A 20,860-nucleotide genomic window follows, 5' to 3' on the forward strand; every position below is an offset into this window, starting at 1 on the left:
CTTCTGAATCAATCACCTGGGAGCCTGTCTTTGATGCTGGTCAGGCTGGAGAGTGGATGTGGTGCCGCGTTACAATCCTCTAATCCCCTCCCTCCTTGTGAAGGGAAATTAAGAAGGTAGTTAATCAAAAGTTCATTAGCATAAAGCGCCTTGCTCAGACCACCCCTATACCCTGCTCATAATAGACACTTAGGCAGGCCTTGTGAGGAGAATAACAAGTCTGTACCACTTCTTATTGTGGACTTGTTTGAATTAAGGGACTGCATCGTGCCTTATGTACCAAATGAGTTTTCCGACCCCACGACCAGAAAAACCTATTTAAAATCCACTGCACAATTTCCAAAATACTAACAACAAGAATGTCAGAAAAAAGACTTGATTTGAATCAGAGTTTTTCCTCCAAAATATACATGCTAACATATACAAATGTGTTACACACTAATAAAAATAGACAGGAATATTGACATTGCTTTGTAAATATTTTGAACTGTACATTAGAAATAAGAGATTTTTCACTAAAGCTTAATATTTGCATAGATAACTGCATGATCTTTACTAACAAACTGGCCAAGTCAGAACATCCACATCATATTTCCTGGAGCCCATACAAATTCAGCTTTTGCCAGTTCACTTTCACTTTGCAACACAAACATCTATTAATGCAGTGTGCATAAGAGCTTGAAGTGCTTAGAAAATGAAGTTTAGTAAATATGGATTGCAACATTCAGCCATTTCATACTGTCGGATGTTGTATTAAAAGCAGAAACAATCATTTTTGTGGGGTTCAGTGTTTTCAGTACAGACATAAAGCTATTAGTAGGGTAATTGGAGCATTGCATTGTGCAAAGTATCCCCTGTTTTTCATATCATAATGTGATTCCATGCATTTTCTCCAGTCTCTTCTCACAATGTTAGTCTCCTCCATCTTGACTCATCACAGCAGCCATACCATATATACTGTATGTTAGAGAAACCTGCTTAGTCTCTCATTTCTTTTAACTAGCTAAAGTCTTCCCTATTTAACAGAACTAAAATTCCATAAAAATAATGTATGTATCGCATTTTATCCGCTGCCGCATTCTTTAATGCAGTGTCATACTGAGAAAAGAGCCTCACATGCTAACAAGCAAATTAATGCTAACCCAGAATGACCGTGAGCAAGGCACTGGGCTGAATCTGTTTAGGTTTGTGTGCCACTGTCTGGGTTTTACAGAAATGGAGATTGAGGGAAAGGTCGGACCTGGTCATCCGACCAGATGCGTTGTTTGCTTTACCTTGATGTATCCTGGATATATTCACTGACCGCACATGCTTTTTTTGACCCTGTTTTATGCTCATTCGATAATGTATAAACCCACCTGGGAGCTGCCTTGTCCAACCACCATCTCTTATTGCTCTCCACCAAGCAGCTCCACTGGAGCATGGCTAGCATTAGCATTATTTGCTGTAGGCCTTGGCAGTTAGCAAGCTAACTGGCTGCTAACAGCCCAGTATCTGTCTCTGTGCCCCAGGAGTTTTATAGCCAATTAAATATTCATTCAGGACAAAGTCTAGAGAATTGTCAAGTCAGTTAAATGCCTATGGCTTGCAGCTGAGAAAGGGATTTATTGCTATAAGTAGTTTTGTCTGTGTGTGAGTATGTTTTTGTATGTACAAATTTAGGTGGTGTATCTTATTGTATGCCTCAATGAAAACTTGTATGCATTTATGTTAATAATATACATCTATTTGCATGTGTACAAACTGCACCATTATGATTTTGTGTTGTATCTGAATATTTTTGGAAAGATTACAACCTTTACATTCTTTTATGCGGTGAGAATGGCAGGCAGATATCGCACTTGGCTTGGAGTATAATAGTCGGCAGTTCCTCTGTAGTCATGGATGGGTCACCTGTCGATACGTCCATCAATGCTCCTCTGCCGCTGGACACACTTGTAACATTAAGTGAGAGGAGAACAATGAGATAGGGAAAATCTGTCATGTACCAACTGTCAAAAGTCATGGAAAAGTACTTTGACTACAGCTTCATTATCAACACCATCACTATCTGCAGTGGCAAAGTTGGTTGAAAGATACATCTTAGGATGCACTGGAACACATCAGTGATGTTTCACTGAGGTCATCGGGTTTTTTTGGGTCTTTCAACATCATACGTCTTTGCTCAGGCGACCAAGCCAGGGCTGATCAGACCCCTGCTTGAGTCCCAGCAGCATTGGCCCACGGATCGCTCCTCCTGATCCCAAGCCATCTGGAGGCCCTCTCTGCAGTTTCCATGGTGGATTTGATGGCCTTCCTCTTTGCAGCTCCGGTGATGCCAAGTAGGGTGAAGACCTTGCACAGTGAGTGGCGAGGAAAGCCTCTACAACCCACTTCGACGGGCTCACAGCGAGCCTTCCAGCCTCTCAACCGGCACTGCTCCACCAGCTCCTGGTACTTGGACCGCTTACGCTCATTTGCCTCCTCTATGTGGTCCTCCCAGGGGACTGTCAGCTCTATAAGGAGCACCTGCTTTGTATAGGCTGATGTTAGCATCACGTCTGGCCTCAACGAAGTTGTCATAATGTGGTCTGGGAACTTGAGCTGCCTCCCGGAATCCATTCCCAGCTCCCAGTCCGATGCATAGGTGAGCAGACCAGCTGCTGAACTCGGCTTTGCCCTATGGTGCTCTCCAGCTCTGACAAAGGCGAAGGTCATCTGGCTGCACGCATGCTTGATGTTAACCGCAGCTTTGGAGATGGCCTCTGCGACCGGCTTCAGCACCTGGTCATGTCGCCAGCGGCCCTCTCCCAGGGCTGTTGGATAGCTGATGAGGATGCAGACGTTGAGATTTGCTGGGCTGGGTAGGAAATCATACACAGCTTGGACCATGAATTTGATTCACTGGAGTTCGGCCTGACAGATGTCAGACTAGGTTATCTTCCGCTCTAGCGCACCCTCCCACCTGCATACCCACCATCCTGCTGGTCAGTTACTTCTCGACTCCTTCCCGCACCTCCTCTTGGACCAGACGGTGTCTGTCTTTGCCATGAGCCTTGTCATAGCAGGGTTGTGGGATGGCTCCCAGCCCTGCCCGTCCTGTCGCAACTGTGCCCACCATTGTCTTTTTCTTTAGTGAATTATTTCCCTTGGGCTGAGAATCATCTAATTTATTTTGTCACAATCAATGTCACTGGAGCTCTCTCTTTGTTCTTGCTTTTCTGTGTTTAGTCATTTGATTGGCAGCTGATCCATGACTCTGCCTTCTCAACTCCCAGGGCCCAAATGGTCAGTCAGACAAATTACATCCTTTTAACCCAGCTGTCAATCAGACACTTAGTGGACTGAATCCCTTAGGGGGTGGTTGGTTCTGTGTGTGGGTTCATATTAGAGTGAGGGAGTCTCCAACAGCAGCCCTTAGACTCTGACCCACACACATACACACACTTAGAAAAGGTAGGATATGTGAAACATGAGACCAGTACCATCTAAAATATTGCAGTGCCTCCAGGGCACACATTAAAATTGATTGAACAGTAAGCCAGATGTCAGACAATTCACTAGCCTCCTTCCTCACACGAACACACCCAAACACACTTCCCATTGGTATTCATATTTACACTGATCAGCATTAAAACCACTTTACCAAAAAGTCTGGGGGGTCCAAAAGTGTGTTACACAAAAGTGTGTAAAGTGGTTTCAGACTTTTGGACCTTACTGTATACACCATTCAGCCCAAACATTGAAACCGGTAACTGGTTTCAATGTTGTGGCTGATTGGTGTACATCATCACATTGACCAGAAGAGCTGCCTTTTGTGGATCAAAGACACAAGTACACAGGCAGACACACACATACACACACACTTATTGTACACACAGTCCATTCAGTCCCCTTGGCAGTAATAACCAGACTGTGCTGATATGGTGCTTCCTCTTTCACTCTCCTAAAGGGGATTTGCAGGAGGCTTTTATTATTTAAAGGCCAAGGGGAACCTCATTTAGAGGAGACACATTGAAAAGATGGTCTCATAAGAGCCTGATATTCAGTGGGAGCAAGAGTGATAGGAGGGAGGGAGAGGGGGAAGTGCTCATCCTAAAGATGAATACCAGCAAAAGACAGGAGAAGACAAAAATCCAAACCTAAACCCTGCCCAGCTGCATAGAAAAATAAAACACAAGTTGACGCTTTTTTCAGTACTGTAGAACCTGGCAACCTAAGCTGCACAGTTGAAGAAAATCCTGGCAATCACTACCGGCAAAGCTGAAACTCCCAGTGTCCCTCCACGAGGCGCCTTGTTTGAATGCCAGCAACTTAAACAGTACTGTTAGAAATAAAGATGAGAAGAAGAAAGAAATACGAGATGAATAAAATAGAGAATGACACTGAAATGGGCAAATCCCATAGGTACTATTGATCTGTGGCTGGAACACACACACACACACACACACACACACACACACACACACACACACACACACACACACACACACACACACACACACTCAGGCTGGTTGCCAAGAAGCACATTCATGGTCAAATATGTATAATTGATGGAGCTGAGTTTGATAGTCCCTATGGTGTGAGAGTGTGAGTGTGAGTCTGTGTGTGAGTCTGTGTGTGAGAGAGAGTGAGAGTCTGTGTGAGAGAGAGAGTGAGATTATGTCTGTGTGTGTGTGAGAGAGAGAGAGTGAGATTATGTCTGTGTGTGTGTGTGAGAGAGAGAGTGAGATTATGTCTGTGTGTGAGAGAGAGATGCAGGTAGAGGTAGTATAGTGGTTTACAGGAAGAAAGGACTGGGATTTTTCTGTGGGGACTGTGTAAATTTGATGTACTGAACAGCTGTATTTTTTTCTCCCAGTACTACCCCATGGGCTACACATGTAGGAACAATGGCCTTCTCTACTGTAATGAGCTTTGACCTAGAGGGAACACTTTCTCACTCACACACAGAGTGGATGTGTGTCTGTTTAACGAACTGTAATGTGTGCTTTAACATTTCATTCACTTACAATGATTTTCACTCAAAAAAGAGAGATTTCTTATCAAGCAAGGTTCCATATGCGGTAAAAATTCATGATTGATTGACTAATTGTTTAGTCTATAAAACATTAGAAAATAGTGAACAGCACCCAAGATGACATCTTCAAATTGCTTTTATTTTTTTTTTTGAAAACAGTGAAAAACCCCAAATTATTCAATTCACAATAATATAAAACAGAGAGAGGCAGCAAAAACTCACATTTGAGAAGCTGATGCAGCGGGTTTTAAGCGACTAATCATTTCGTAACTCTGTGTTCTAATGTATTTCTGTTCTGCCTTTGTTGTTGTTCCTTTGTGCGCTTGTCCTGAAACAATTAGTTGATTAGTTAATTACAACAGTTATATTAATTGCTTGTGTCATTTATTATTTTATTTAGTCATTTTAATTCATTATCGAAGAAAAATGCCAAACATCATCTTGTTCCGGCTTGCGTGTTGTCGGCTAACCACAGGGTTGGTTCAGTCCCCAGCTCCACGAGTCCACATGTCTGAGTGTGCTTGGGCAAGACACTGAAACCCAAGTTGCTTCCGATTGGTTAGGCCCTACCCTTTGTATGGTAGCTCCCTGCCATCGATATGCGAGTGTGTGTGTGTTAATAGGTGAGTAAGAGGCAAATTGTAAAGCAGTTTGTGAAAAGATGCGATATGAAATCCATTTACAAGTAACTTGAAGATGTCACTTTGAGCTCTGGGATCTTGATAGAGGCTTTATTGTAAACTACTTTTGACATTTTATAGGCTTTGTGTTGAATCAGTTAATAAAAAGAAATAATCAATGCATCAGTTGATAATGAAAATAAGCAGCCCTAATCTATACATGGCTACTTACATACACCAAATATTGCTAGTCTTTCTTGTTTTGTGTGTATTTTCTTGATTGTGTGTCTCATGTCCTTTTCAGTTAGTGCATTTGTGTGTATTTTCCTGGCTTTGTGTCTGCCTGACAGTGTTCCTGCTTCTTTGTTCCTCTGTCGCTCTGTGTCTAGTTTAATTGCAGGCCTTTGAGGGGGAATCGATTTGAGCAACAAGATAACTAAGTTATCAAACTGTTTCATTGACTGGCTGTCCCTTCTCTCTCTATCTTTTGCCTCCTCCCTATTTCTTCTCTCATTTTACTCTCCCTGCCTTCGTTCTTTATCGCTCTTCGCTCCTCTTTTCTTCCATCCCTTCCCCCCGACTTTCTCATCGGCTGTCCATTTTCCTTTCCCTTCCCCGTCTTCCTCCTCCGTGCTCTTTCTCCCCTCCTGTCTTTCACCTCCGCCCCCTCACAACAGGCAGACAGACCTGTCCACCGGAGAAGTTTGATTGCGGAGGGGCTGCCAGCAAATGCGTTTCGTTGTCATGGCGATGCGACGGCGAGAGGGACTGTGAGAACGGGGCAGACGAGGAGCAGTGCGCTGCAGGTAAGTTTGTGGTGGATGGTGGAAATGGGGGATGGAGGGGGGAAAGAAAAGGACTGAATGGAAAAGATAAAACAGTTTCCATTCTGAGCTTCGTTTGAACTCACCCGTACTCTCGTGTCCCTCACTGAGGGCAAAAGTCTGAAGAGGTTTCAACAGAATAGTCTACATAAGAGGCTTTGTAGGTTACCAGCCACTCACAACTGCTCTTCTTTCTTTTGATTCAACTGAGGAAACTTTATTACCCAGAAAATAATGGTAAGTGAGTAAACAGTTGTAATGTAAAATTCCTATCCCCACTGGGTGTTGGCAGCAGAGGTGATGAAGAAAATTGCTTTGCAGTAGGTTAAATGATCAATAGTTAATCCACTGTTCTCAGCGCAGAGTGCCCCTTTGCTGCGGTTTGTTTACTGAATGTCCTGTCTTTTGTTTAATACATAATACAGATACAGTAGTGTGATCTTCAGAAGTTGTATTTTCCTACCTACTCAACTAAACATGACTGGGCTTGTCATTTGTCTCATAATGTATAGCTTTCAATAGCTATTTGTTCGGTTTTTAAAATTTAAAATTTAAATTCAGTTTTAGAAAGAGTTCATAAAGTCCTGAGATTTTTGGGGTGAATATAGCACTGAATAAGATATTTGTACTGTGAAGCAATTCTCTTTTGACCATGCAAACTCTTCTACCATTAAAACATTTTAAAGGAGACAAGACTAGCAGAGGCTTTTTTTTTTTTTTTTTTTTTTTGGCCGGACCCTGGGATGAGGATCAAAGTTCAGATCTAAAAGAATACGTTAAAAATGCCAGAACTGGGGATATGTAGCTTTTACCCAATATCAGATACATAAAACCCAATATCAGATCCGCACTGCAAGCATACAAGTTTTCCTTATACTTTCTGGTCTGTCAGATCTGGTCCGAAATGCAATCAGAAGTATTTTTAACTCCAAATCTGCCAAAAAAGTCAAATGTATCATCTCTTCATTTATTTATATATATTATCTGTGTTATGTGTCTAGAGATGTGAGACATGATCTGTTTTTCCTCCCCATAATCTTGTCCTTGTTCTTGGCTGTTGCTTGACGAGTTGGAAACGGGGGGGAAAAGCAGGTCCCTTCGCAGACTGGGGGAGTTGGGCCGATGGTGTTTTACAGGAGCAAAAAGCCATTATTTATCCTGCGAGTGTTTCTTTGAAGGTGTGTCCTGTACAACAGTTGGACTTTCAAAGTCATACTCACGCCAAGGCAAACACAATGTTACACACACCAGTAGGGCTTTGTTTTTGTGAGTGAAGGCATAGAGTACAATGTATAGTCAAGTGCGTCATGCACAGTGTGCCGAGGGTGTGGTGGCGTGCTTCAAGTGTTTTCAAAGTTTCCGGCATGTGGTGCATCTTCAGTGCACAATCAGGTTGGGATTAGGAAATATATTACTTATATAAATCATCTGTGGTCGTGTTAGGGGTTGGTGAATCTTATTGGCTCCTGTCGTCCCCTTTAAATGCAAGATGTACCCACACAAAAATGGAGCCCATTGTCTCACTCTTAAAACACAAACATTCCATGACTGTTTTAAAGAAGAAAACAAAAACAGTTCACACAGATTTCTGTTGTAAAATGCAATCCGCTTTCCATATAATCAATACATATCGAACAGATTACTCCCTTTTTTTTAAACAAGTACCACACAACATATTTCTGTCTTGGTTTCGATCATTCTCCAAGATTGGATGTCATATTTCAGTGTTGGATATCTCATGTTGGGCAACAACCTTCAAATGTACATAGACAAGGCAACACCCTCAAAGTTATATAATGTATAATTATACACATATACACTTTTTTCACATTTCCTGCCCTACAGCCTCACGGCTGGTATCACAACTGTAAAAAGGGCATTGATTTCCATCAGCATAAACATCTGGCCTACAGCTTTATTGATTTTTGAAACCTGTGACAGCATTGTACACCAATGCACACATGCACACACAGCATTTTTTGAAGTATATAGATTATATGTCATATATGCCCTTTAAACCTGTGTTCTGTTAGATAGAAAAAGAAACCATTTAGAATTTATATGTACAGAGATTTTCTGTATACACATCTACAAGTGTGTCTCGGTAAGTTTCAGACCTTCAGGTTGATTACATTTTTGTGGACTGAAAGTGAGGTCACTCTGGCCCGGCATTGTCACATCTACAAGGGGCTAATTTAGTGTTAAGGGGAGAGTGAATGTAGCAGGCGAGAGTCTTCATGAGGATGAGCTGTGCTAGGTTGCTTGTGTTATGTATTTTTGTGATGCATTTGTTTCCATAATGTTTCCATCATCCCTCAGGCACTGTGATATTCATATATTATCATGCTGAAAGCAGTGCACTATATATATGTGCGCGCGCGTGTGTGTGTGTGTGTGTGTGTGTGTGTGTGTATATGTATATGTATACATATATATACATACATGTATGTATATATGTGTATATGTATATATATGTTTGTATATATGTGTATGTGTATATGTATATATATGTATGTGTGTATGTGTGTATGTATGTATGTGTATATGTATATATGTATATATATGTATGTGTGTATGTGTATATGTATATATGTGTGTATGTGTGTGTGTGTATATATATATATATGTGTATATATATATATATAAACCATACAACTCAGAAGACAACAAACAAGAGACACAGGGTTATATCGTAAGCACATTGGCAGCATCCTCAACATTTGAAAAGTTGTGAAATCTTAGCTTGTACCACAGTATTTTCCCAGAAATTCATAAAATGTGATCAGTATTACATTTGTGGAACAGAAACAGCCTGCCTGTCATTCAGAAAGCTTGTTTACAGTATTTGCATCAACCCAGCTGATGCAAATACATGAAATTTATCTCAGTTTCATGACAGATGGTAAAACATGTATTCACTTCACTTTATTTCTTCCTATTCCCTCTATAACCCTCAGCTTTTACACAGTGATCACATTAGCGAGTTTGTGGCCATGACCTAATGAAAACAACAGCCACCGTTGATTTAGTCATGCACTGCACTGTTCACATTACACTGTCTCTGACGTCAAATATAAACTGCCTTGAAAAAATATGGCTTCCTCTCTTCTCTTTCTTGCCCTTCACAGGCACCTGTACGTTTTTATTCTCCTTTAATTCCTGTGTATTGACACAGAGGGCAATCAGAGACCATGTGTTCTTTCCGTTGTCATTCATCTGTCTGACCTATCTGAGCCTCTGTCCCTTACTGCAGTAGAAAGTAAAGTGGTTAATGCAGCTGTGAAATATTTCATAGGGCTCTTGATGATAATTGATTCCCTGCCTGATGCTTTGAGTGTATATGTGCCTGTGTTGTGGGAGTCCTGCTGTAATAACCTGTAGAAATCCTCTTTAATGCATATACATATATACATATATAATGTACTGCATGTTTTTGACATGATGTGTTTTCTGTATGTGGGGTATACTGTATGTATAGTGGTGTGTATGTTGGTACTTTTTAAAATTGTATTGCTTTTACTATGTGTCAGTTCTCAGGCATGAATATGGTGAATTGAAAGATGGACCCACTGCAGCCTGCAATACCAGATAATATGAAGTTTGCACTAACATTTCTTTAGGGAAAATTGTTATTCCAAAAGTTTTAACCAATTCTTAATACAAAATTGAACGGAGACTGACTGACAACAGCAAAACAGCATCAAAATATCTGTAAAAATTCCACACTGCTCATGTAGTATTTTATTTTTTTTTATATTTTGTTCCTTTATATGATTTTATACATTTGTATGGACACCTCTGATGTATTATGCCTAGGCTTTTTCCATGTTTTTTTTTCTTTTTTTCCCCATCGGCCAAAATCAGATGGTTTTCTTTTTAAATATGCAGCCATTACACCAAATAAATTGGATTTGCCTTAATATTAAACAATGATAAGATCATTATAAAACTCATTATAGTTGATTTCACACTGATAAAGCACAATGGTGAAGCTCAGACAAAAGAGAAGAGTAATACAAACATTTATAAATGAGAAACAAACGTTTCATCACCACATGCATAAAAAAGATGATACTATATCAGGCATATCAATCTAACTTCGTCCTCTCCTGTCACTCGACACTGTGCATTTATTGAAACAGAAAAGGTATAAAGATAAATCGGACCAACACTCAGTTTGCGCAGCATAATACCTAATCATGCTGGTACAGTTATTATTCTTGGAAGATTCGTTTATTCTTGATGTTACAGACACAGATGTAACAAAGAAACCAATGAGTATTGTACGTGCAGATAACAAAGCACAGCTACATAACAAAGAGGTCTGATAGCAATTGATAGTGCAAAACTGTATGAATGGAACTGCCTGACTGACTTTCTGGCAATGCTAACATTTCTGCAACACAAGCCACCACTCAGGCTTATCAGTAATAGGCAGACACAGTCATCAAGGTTTGTCTTAAAACAACAAAAACTAGAAAATGTGCTCAGCAGATCGCAGACCTCAACCAAGGCCAATGTCAAAGAAGATACACCAGACTTTAGATTTCAAAAATTCTAATTCATAGCAAATGATCCTGCCCCAAAATTTAATGGGTTCTTCCCTGACCCGTGCCCCATCCCTCCACCAAGTTCGGTGCAAATCGATTTAGTACTTTTTGCTTAATCCTGTTGGCAAATAAACAAACAAACCAACAAACAAACAGACAAGGGTGATTACATAACCTCCTTGGCGGACGTAGTGATTGCTACAAAATAGATATGCAGGTTTTATTGGGAGCCTGTGTGCTCCATGCTAAATTAGTTTAATGTTGGCATGTTGATGAATGTTTTCATAAAGAATATTAAAACTTAATGTTCACTCAGCAGTGCAGAAAGTGTGTATATGCAGTATAATACTTTACCATCCACAAACACACATTCATGCTATCTTCTAACACCAACAAAATACACTTCCTATTTTGAAAAATCTGCTCCTTTCACCCCTGCCCCCTATGAACATATCTCTTCACTCTCCTCACCACCAACCTCTTCCTCCAGCTCTGATCTCCTCCCCTCTCTCTCCGATATCTCCCTCCTGCGGCAGCTACAATTGGAGAACAGCAAACGTTAATTAGGGATGCTAATTGAGCATATCCAAATGTTGAATAAAACATGGATTGAGGAAGAGAGGTTCTTTATTACATTTAGAGGAGGCCCTCTGAAGAACGTTTATGAGCCTTTAATTTATGTTAATATAAAATCGCATTCATTCAGGCACACAGCTGACGCTAGCTATGTGTTTGCATGCTTCAGGGTGTGTGTGTGTTTGTGTCTGTGTAGTCAAAACATCATTTTTCATGTTTGGGAAAAGGGGTGTTTTCATGAAGGATGGCCTCCCTTTTGTTTATTGAATACTAATTTTGAATTTTTTTATTAAGTGAAGATTTGAAACAAAACATAATTAAAAATTATTCTTTACCTGCTCACCAATCGACTTTTAACTACGACAAATTGGACTGTGTAAATAAATACAACACGTGTGTGTGTGTGCCTCTGTACGTATGAGTGTGGGTCCCATTGAGGGACAAGCAAGAGAATAAGCCAGCTTAAGTTAAAACTGGTAACTGGTTTTTATGTTGCGGCTGATCAGTGTATCTCTCAAAACTCAATAAGATCACGCACACTTAAATGAGAACAGATGCTTGTAGGATTAGGTGATTTTTTTTTTTTTTTTTTTTTTCCCCCCGTACCTCAATGCATCACTGATGCCTGTTTAATAGAACCAAAAATATGTGTGAGGGTTGGAATTAAGAATTAAATTGGATAAATAAAAATGTCGACAAGCAAGGGAGTTAATTTCCCAAAACATTAATTAAATGTGTCGTATTTGTGTCATTGCTACCTGGGGAAAAAGAAAGTGGAGTTTTTCATGACCGAAACTATATTTATAAATGTTTTTATGCTCACAGTTTTTCTTGTCTTTTTTTTACCCACTCGCTGCGTCCTCTCTTTCGCATTTTCATTTACAGTGTGTGTGCTAACCTGGTGCTAGCAGCAGCTTAGCTCTAAACATAAATGCTTTTTGCATTTTGCTTTTTTGTTTTGGCTAATCTCAACCAGTTACGAGTCTAATCACAACTGGATTTAAACATCCAGTTGTGGTATTGGCTTCCTTCATTCGGCAGGTTTTGAAGAATTTAGCAATATTCACTTTGCTGTTACTCATATTTGTTAACAAATCTGTGCTTTTTATGTTGTTCTTAGAACTGCTGCACTAGACTAACATTGCAGCGTGGTTTTGGGTTAACACTGTTATCTCACAGCAGTAAAGACTCAGGTTTGATCCTTGGCCTGGACACTTTCTGTGTGTTGTTTTTTGGTTCTCCATTTCAAAGACGCTCAGGTGATCTGGAAACTTTGAATTCATTGTAGGTATGAATGTGATGGTCTTTCAGTCTTTGATAGATATTTAAAGAAATGGCAATCTGTCATGGAATCTTTTCCCTCTGTGTGTCTACTTCATTGGTAAAACGTCCTTTCCGAATCGTTACACTCTAATTTTTGTTGTGCCTTCCTCTCTCAGTCCTCGTTTTACTTTACTTGGATCCAGTCAGTTTTGCTTCTTCTCTCTCTGCAATGTCAGTACTCGCTCCAAAGACACTTTCAGCACTTTGTTGGCTAAACAGAGCGGGAGAACCAAAAACAGAAAGACAGTCACAGTCAGAGAGGCTCCTTCAGGCCCTGGGGACCTGTTGCTCTTTTCAAATCAACCTGTGGTGCTATTGTTACATTACAGCAAGCTGCTGCTGAATCGATGCACACCAGGGATATGTTAGTTGGTGTTTTATGGCAGGGCAGAGAGGGGGAGAGGAGAAGGAGACATTTTGTGTTTGTGTGTGTGTGTGTGTGTGTATTATTCCCTTGGGAAGCAGAGGGAGGGGAATGAATAAAGTGGCTCCTCTTAAGTGTTTATATGTGAAGATATAAGTTTGTCAGTAAGCTCCAGTGTGTTCTACATGGAAGAAACATCCTAAGTGAACACAGTGTGATACAAAGTGTACACACAGGAACATGGATCCACATAAACTTTTAAACCTGCAAAGCCCTCCTCCCTTAGGCATCAACACAAATGCAGTAAATACGTTCTTGAGTCCAGTTACCTGTAGGCCCTAGTAAATGAAACCTATATTCCATTATTTGATAACAGATCAAAGAGGATGAAGAAGAGTCCACCCACATAAAAAATACAGTAGTAGTATGTGAGTTCATGTGTGTGAACATTTGTGTAAATATGAGAAAATTGTGTATGGTCAAACAGAAGGTGCAGTTGTAGAGGTGTGTGTTTACCTCTTTTATCTTGCTTCACCCACATTTCCTCTACAAGAGGGGACTACATAGACATAGATTGGTAGCCTATTTTCTCAGAGTTTCTTCCCATTACTTCCCCCTTCATTCATAATCCTGTGACTGCTCTCACTGTGTGCGTAGGTGTAATGTCATGGAGCGCCAGCACTCAAACAGGGCTCACTGTGCACCCAGAGGCGGTTTCACTTACTTCAGACACAAGCAGGCCGTTTTCTTCGATAGCTTTAAGAACATTGTCCGTTCCTCTTCCAGCCCCAACCTCGTCCATCCCCTGCACACTACACACACTCACACACATTCAATATCACATGGAGATGACGGGGAAGCCTGCTTGTCTTTGCTCCTGCCTAGGGGACACGCAACATAACATAAAAGAGTCAGATAGGAAGGATCTGTTGCTGGTTCCCTGGCCAGGAACCTGTAGACAGCCAAAGACCCACCCCTCAGTATTCTCAAAGCCTTGTATCAAAATGTATATTTATACAGAATTTTCCATTTGTCTCTTTTGAAAAAATATATATTTTTTTAAATTTCTCTTTCCATCCATTTTGTGACCGAAACGGCTACTAGCAGCTAGCTACTAAAGTTAGCGCTTGGTAACTAGCGAAAAATGATTAGCTGCTATCTAGTAAACCTAATGTTCTAGCCAACTTACTGCACTTGCCATTAAAATGTGACCAACTTCTCATTTTAACAGATACAACAATTCTTTTGTCAACAAGACCTTCCATTAGAGTTCTATAGTGTGCCATTTTCTAGAAGTGTGTCCAGATTGAACATAAGAATTTTTGCAGTTTTGTCTCTGGTAGCCTTCGTTACAAAACGGTAAATGCAGAATTTCTTTCATTAGCTCCTCTGAAGCATTCCTGTCCATACTGTCAACTACGTGGGTGCTAGCTGCTACCTACTAAAGATAGCAGCAGGAACTACTAGCTAGTAAAGCTAATCTGTTGCAATGCCACTCAACTGTAACCACCTGCTCATCTGAACCTAAGATACGACAAAAGTTATTTTGATAAACAGTTGGCTTGATCACTGGACTGTTTGTGCAGTTCTGTTTTGTATTCTCTGACGGATCTCAAAATAAAATATTTTTGCTATCTTTATCCAGACCCACTGCTTCTTCCTACAGAGTTGCAATTTAATTTAATTTTTTTTTTTCAACTCAAAAAGATATGGACTAACTGTAGATTAGTTGTAGTTGTTAAATGAAAAACAAAGTAATTGTTATATAATTATTCTGCATAGCAAATTGTATTATCTTAAAAAAAAAAAAAAAAACTGCATCATTTTTTCAAGACAGACCAATGACATGCACATCAAACTAGCCTGGCAGTAGGGTGGGACAATGAGTTTCTAGTGAAGATATAGCGTTTAAATAGTTTTTAGAAACAGTGTAATATAGAGAAGGAAACATGGTTCTGGCTGTGGCGATAGATCACACATAAAAAAAAAAAAAAAACAAGTCTATCATGATTAGTCCATCTAAAATGTTAATTATTTCATTATCATGCAGCGCTCATGGTAAAATGCAGGATTACGTATTGTGGAGATTGTAATCATCTCACTTAATCACAATGACCTATTTTTAACGTATTCATAGATTTACCACTTGACAATTATCTGAGGGAATGCAATTATTTTCCAGACAGGCGTATAAAGTGTGTGTGTGTGTGTGTTTGTGTGTGTGTATATGGATGAGGCAGGGGGTATTGATAAGATTTAAGACTGTGTGGAGCCTTGCGGATGGAGTGATGGCCATGTCACATTTTACATTTAATGGCTTAAATCCTATGAAATATGAAATGTTGTGACTAATAGCATCCACGATTCACGTTATATCAATAGACACGCCTATGTGTACATAGAGGCACACAAGGACATCCATCACACGCCACCTGCACGCACACAAACGGGCATTCAGTCCCCTGTGATTGCTTGTGAGGCAGTTAATATTCAGGTATTAACTGCTGTCAGATGGCATAGCGATTGAGCTATTGAAATACCCTGTTTTAGTCAGTATACCGCCCCTGTTGGGCTGTGTGTGCGTGCATGCGTGGATGTGGATGTGTGCAATCCCCCCATTATCCCTACTCATCATGAAGTGGTTAAGAGAAAGTCTTTCCCTTGGTTTATACCAGTCAGGTTACATAGAGAGTTTCAGTCTTTCTGTGAATTTTGTGGCGTTTTTCCCTTCCCATCTAAGCTGCCATTTCACTTGGACTCCCCAGGCTCTAACGCCACACTACATTGACGTCTTATTTCCAGTGGCGTTTCACACTTAGTTTGACATGTTACTCTGAGCAAAGACAGTCTAACCAGCATAGGTGAATAGAAAGTCTCTATTCAGAGGATCGTGGTGGAGATTACAGTAGATTTAAGTAAAGTTAAATTAAAGTAAATGTGTACTTCTATAAGTTTATTGTCTCTAATAATGCAGTTGCTACTGTAGTCATGCTGTCACACGTGTGCTGGAGGTGGTATAAATCTAGGCTTGATTGACCCTGGGATTTGACCAATTTACTGATGCAGATATTTTTTGGTTAATGGTCAATTTGTGCACATTTTTAATATGTTAAATTCACACCCAAAAAAAGGTTAGCCTAGTTCAGCTAGACTGTAGATAGTTTGCTGGGAAATACAGTATTTAACACTGGGTTTTTAGCTGGATTTTTTCTCTAAATAAATGTGATCGTAGATTATTAAAATTCCTGCGCATACAAAACCACATTATAGCTCACCTTTCAGGCTTTATTGACATAACCGTAGGCAAATACAGCATTATCAAAAGCACACTGCACAGTTATATATAGATATATAGATATGTATACATACACACATGCACACATACACACATATATATATATATATATATATATATATATATATATATATATATATATATATATATATATATATATATATATATATATATATATTGGGGTACAAAAGTCTGAGACCAGTAAAAACAAACAGTAACATTTTATCTTTAAACTGTGTGTGTGTGTGTGTGCGCGCTGTAACATTGTATTCATCTCTGCAGCTTTATTTACTCCTGCGCCTCCTTTTTCATACTCCCTCAAACAATTTCTGCATTTCTGGCTAAAGTGCAATATATTGAAAAACAAGTTCAAACTAATCAGATTAAATGAATTGTTCACTGCATCGGCGGGCATTGGTTTGCATTCCTGAGGACATGGCTTTGTTCCGTTAGGAGGAGTTAGCAGATTTCACTGAGGAAAATCCTGCATAATGTTATTTAAGTGAATTAATTGTGTTAGTATTACACATTTGTGCATTTAGTAAATGCGCAGTGTATAATAAAGTGCAAAATATAAGTACTCTGTATACACCAGCACTATCTTGTATCGTACTTTTTTTTTTTTTTTCATATCTTCCAACCAAAGGAGATGACTGACATGTTAAATTCCCACCAATGCTCCAAACGTATACCGTCGGCTCTGTGCCTGGTAAGCCCCATTTGGACAGGCTGTTGGAAAGGGAATTTTTTCTGACGCTGCCTTCTGTTTGTCAGTCAGTGATAAATCTATTCTGAATTTCATCTCTCCTCACTGTCTATCTGTCTATTCCATTAGGAAAAGAGGATCACTTTTATGTTACAGTAAATCAAAGATCTGAGGGCTCAGGGCCTGCCTGTCTGGTGGTCACAAGTGTGTGTGCGCGTGCGTGTGTGTGTGTGTGCTTGTGTGTGTGTGTGTGTGTGTGTGTGTGTGTGTGTGTGTGCCTGCATGTGTGTGTTTTGTATGCGTGTGCTTCTACTCTCTCACGACGATGCTTCAAAGATCTAATGTTGCCAAAGCACTGATAAACACTTTGTGAGAGCCCTGGAGAGGGACTGCATGTCAACTTGTCTATGTCTGTCTTCTCTTAGCACGCTCTCATTTCCCTGTGACTTACCCTAAGCCTAACCCTTACCCTAACCTTAACCACTGACCCAAAAATCAGCCTCTTCCCAGTTGGGGACACAGCTTTTGTCCCCAACTGGACAAGCCATCCCCAATCAACTGGTCTTTAAAGTTAGAGAATTAGTCTCTCACACACACACACACACACACACACACACACACTCACACACTAACCCCCCCCCCCCTTCTGTGGGCCCTCCTGCAGAATGTGTTGCATCAAAAAAATAATCTAAAACTGCGTCTCCTCACGAGTCCTCATTGTTATGACCCCAACTATGTGTCATGTTTCTACACCTGTAAAAAACACAACTATATTGTTTTAGATGCAGGGATGCCAATGCCTCTGGCACTTTTCTTCCTTTGACGGTTTGCTGTTTTAATGGTATCAAGGGTAATGGTCCTTGATACATAGGAAATGCTACATTAGCTAACAGTACTAAAAACATTGACTCAATACATGCAGATGTGTCTGAGCACCGTGGAGCTCTGGAGTGCAAGAAAACTATGTGACGTGAATTTATTATAGTGGTGCAAACTTGTCACCTTTCTGAGTCCAAAGTGGGGCTTTTGCACCTGGCACCTGCAACTCACCTGAGAAGGGTTACAAATGTGCCGATGATTACAACATAAGCTGAGCTCCTCAGCCAAACTTCCAACTTAACTTTAACATTAGTCCCTGATGTTTCCATCTTTTTTATGCTAAGATGATATATGCAAGGCCTGTCATAACCGTGATGTAACCAATCAGGTTTTTCATTCATTGTTACCTTAACGCAATGAAAAAATGGGCACCCTGCACCCTGGATGTTGTGAAGTGGGTCAGCCATCGTTGGTGAGACCTGGATGGAGAGCTTACTTGCTGTTTAGGAAACAGTGTTGCATCGCACCATTACTTTCAATACGTTAGTTGTCACTGTGCATGAAGAGGATTAATCACTGAACAGACAAAAAGTAACAATGTTTTGCACAAATAGAGTGAATATATAATGCATCACCATCGCCATTCATCTGCTGTAGTCCCTCTTTGTATTTGATAATACAGGAGTATTTTTGTTGAAAATGGCATATAGCTCTTTCAGATAAAATAGAATTTTTTCTCGGAGTACATGACATTTTGCTTTTGTTTTGGTGCTGGGGATCCTGTTTTATTAGGTTAGGTTTTCAGTGGAGAATGGAGTGGGCAAAGTGACAGGTTGTGCAACAACGACAGCCTCAAGTTACCTTGGAACCAGCAGAAGTATTGGAAACTCCTCAGTCTGGTGCTCTGCCCAGCTCCACGTGAAAATCATTTTTTGAAGCACTGGGTACTCATACTCCGGAGCCCCGATGAAACGGCACACTGAAGTGGAGGATATGGTTTGGACTGACATTTTAATAAATACTGAACGATTGAACAGAAATTTTTCCTCTTCTTTTGGATTTTCCTTCTCCCATCAATCCTCATGAATTTAGATAGTGATTTATTTGCACTTACCCTTGTGTATCTGACAGTACAAGGCATGCTTGACTCAGCACAGATATGTTTTTTTATTGATGCTCTTGTGTGAAAGATAAGGCATACATATTGATATCCTGTAGAGTCGATGAACTTGTTGCTTGTCTACTGTATGGCCCATTAGGCTCTGTCTCCACTAAATGTCTTCAAGTGTTGCTGTCTGTTTGTAGCTGATTGTAGAGTGCTGGTCTTGGCTAAATGCTGCACTTCACACAGTGCTGTGGAGTTAATGTTTTAATTGCATTTCTGGTTGTTGGAGTTGATCTCTGAACTTCAGCTTGCTTTTCTGAGAGAACACCTGGTGAACTAAGGTTTGTAGACAAGCGTATGTATGTCGGCAAAAGTGTGTGCATGCTTGTGCACACGTGTACATGCTCCCGCATCGGGGCTCAGTGGCTGACATTTTAGACCAGAGTCCGCTTGGATTGCACGCTCCAGAAACATTAAAGCCAGTGACTCATACACAAAGGTTAGAGTGAGGTGTCTGTGCAAGCGTATGATTATCTAGTGTTTTAACATTACATGTGCTTGGGTGCATATCTGAGCATGTCCACCTATTAGTGTGTGCCTGTTTAAGTGTGTTTCAGTTGAGATTACTTGTATATGTGTTTGTGTGTGAGTGTGAGCGCACACACTAAGTCAAGTCAAGTCAATGCCAATATCACAAATATGTCAATATGTCTGAAAGGGCTGTACATAAAAAGCAAAATACGAAAATGATGTCAATTGAGATAAATTACATATAAGACATTATAAACTAAAAAACCCAGAACATTCAAAAATAAATCAAAAGTGAGGTAAAGTAGTACAACATCATATATGCATACAAAAGTCCTGTACATCTACACCTGGATACAGACAAGAAAACATGCAAACAAAAATGTGCAACATATAGCACCTGCGCGCAACCATGCACACACAAAACTGAAAACACAACCACAGTGCGTCAACCAGGGCAGATTAAATGAGGCTGAAGGCTGATGCAAATAAATCTGTTTTGGGTTTGCTTTTGAAAGGGCAACATGTAAATACAGAAGAGAATACGGCCAAGCACAGATCCTTGTAGCACACCATTACTGACCTTAGCGTGGTCCGATGAACAGTTGTTGTGTAAAACAAAGTGAGATCTTTCAGTTAAATATGATCTAAACCAGAAGAGAGCAATGTTGGTGAGACCAGTATGACTTTCTAAACGGTCAGTTGTGTCAGACACTGAGGTCTAGGAGCACTAGTATTGAAACTGAGCTGGAGTCCGAAGCAAGTAATAAATCATTTACCACTTTTGTCACAGCCTTTTCTGTGCTGTGGAGTTTTCTAAAGCCAAATTGATGCGATTCAATCAGATTATTGGATGAAAGGTGATCTATGAGTTGCTGAGCCACTAATTTTCATCTTTGGAAAGGGTGGCAGATTTGTTATTGGTCTGTATTTGCTGATCAATTCGGGGTCCTGGTTATGCTTTTTCAGGAGTGGCTTGATAATCCCCGTTTTAAAAGATGAAGGCACATTTCCACTAGTAGGGGAGCTGTTTATTATTTGTAATAATAGTGTTCTGAGCATAAACTCAGGTCCTTAATAAATTTAGCAGTTAGGGAGTAGATGAGTGGTGGGTTTGGAGGAAAAAAACAGTCTAGAGAGTGTTTAAAGGG

The 20,860-nt window shown here is 40.1% G+C and overlaps 1 protein-coding gene across 5 annotated transcripts in view; it reads left to right on the forward strand.

Moving 5' to 3' along the window:
* The window catches only part of lrp8 (low density lipoprotein receptor-related protein 8, apolipoprotein e receptor), a 175,445-nt gene that overhangs the window by 98,371 nt on the left and 56,214 nt on the right, over window positions 1–20,860 (forward strand). For 4 of the 5 annotated variants that reach the window (XM_040128434.1, XM_040128436.1, XM_040128432.1 and 1 more), the window contains exon 4: window positions 6,297–6,425. The exons of the other annotated variant lie outside the window; for it this stretch is intronic. In XM_040128434.1, the coding sequence (XP_039984368.1) occupies window positions 6,297–6,425 (129 nt within the window). The remainder of the gene's footprint in view (window positions 1–6,296; window positions 6,426–20,860) is intronic. 5 annotated transcript variants of the gene reach the window in all.

Source organism: Xiphias gladius, chromosome 6 (genome assembly GCF_016859285.1).
Source record: "Xiphias gladius isolate SHS-SW01 ecotype Sanya breed wild chromosome 6, ASM1685928v1, whole genome shotgun sequence".
NCBI lineage: Eukaryota > Metazoa > Chordata > Actinopteri > Istiophoriformes > Xiphiidae > Xiphias > Xiphias gladius.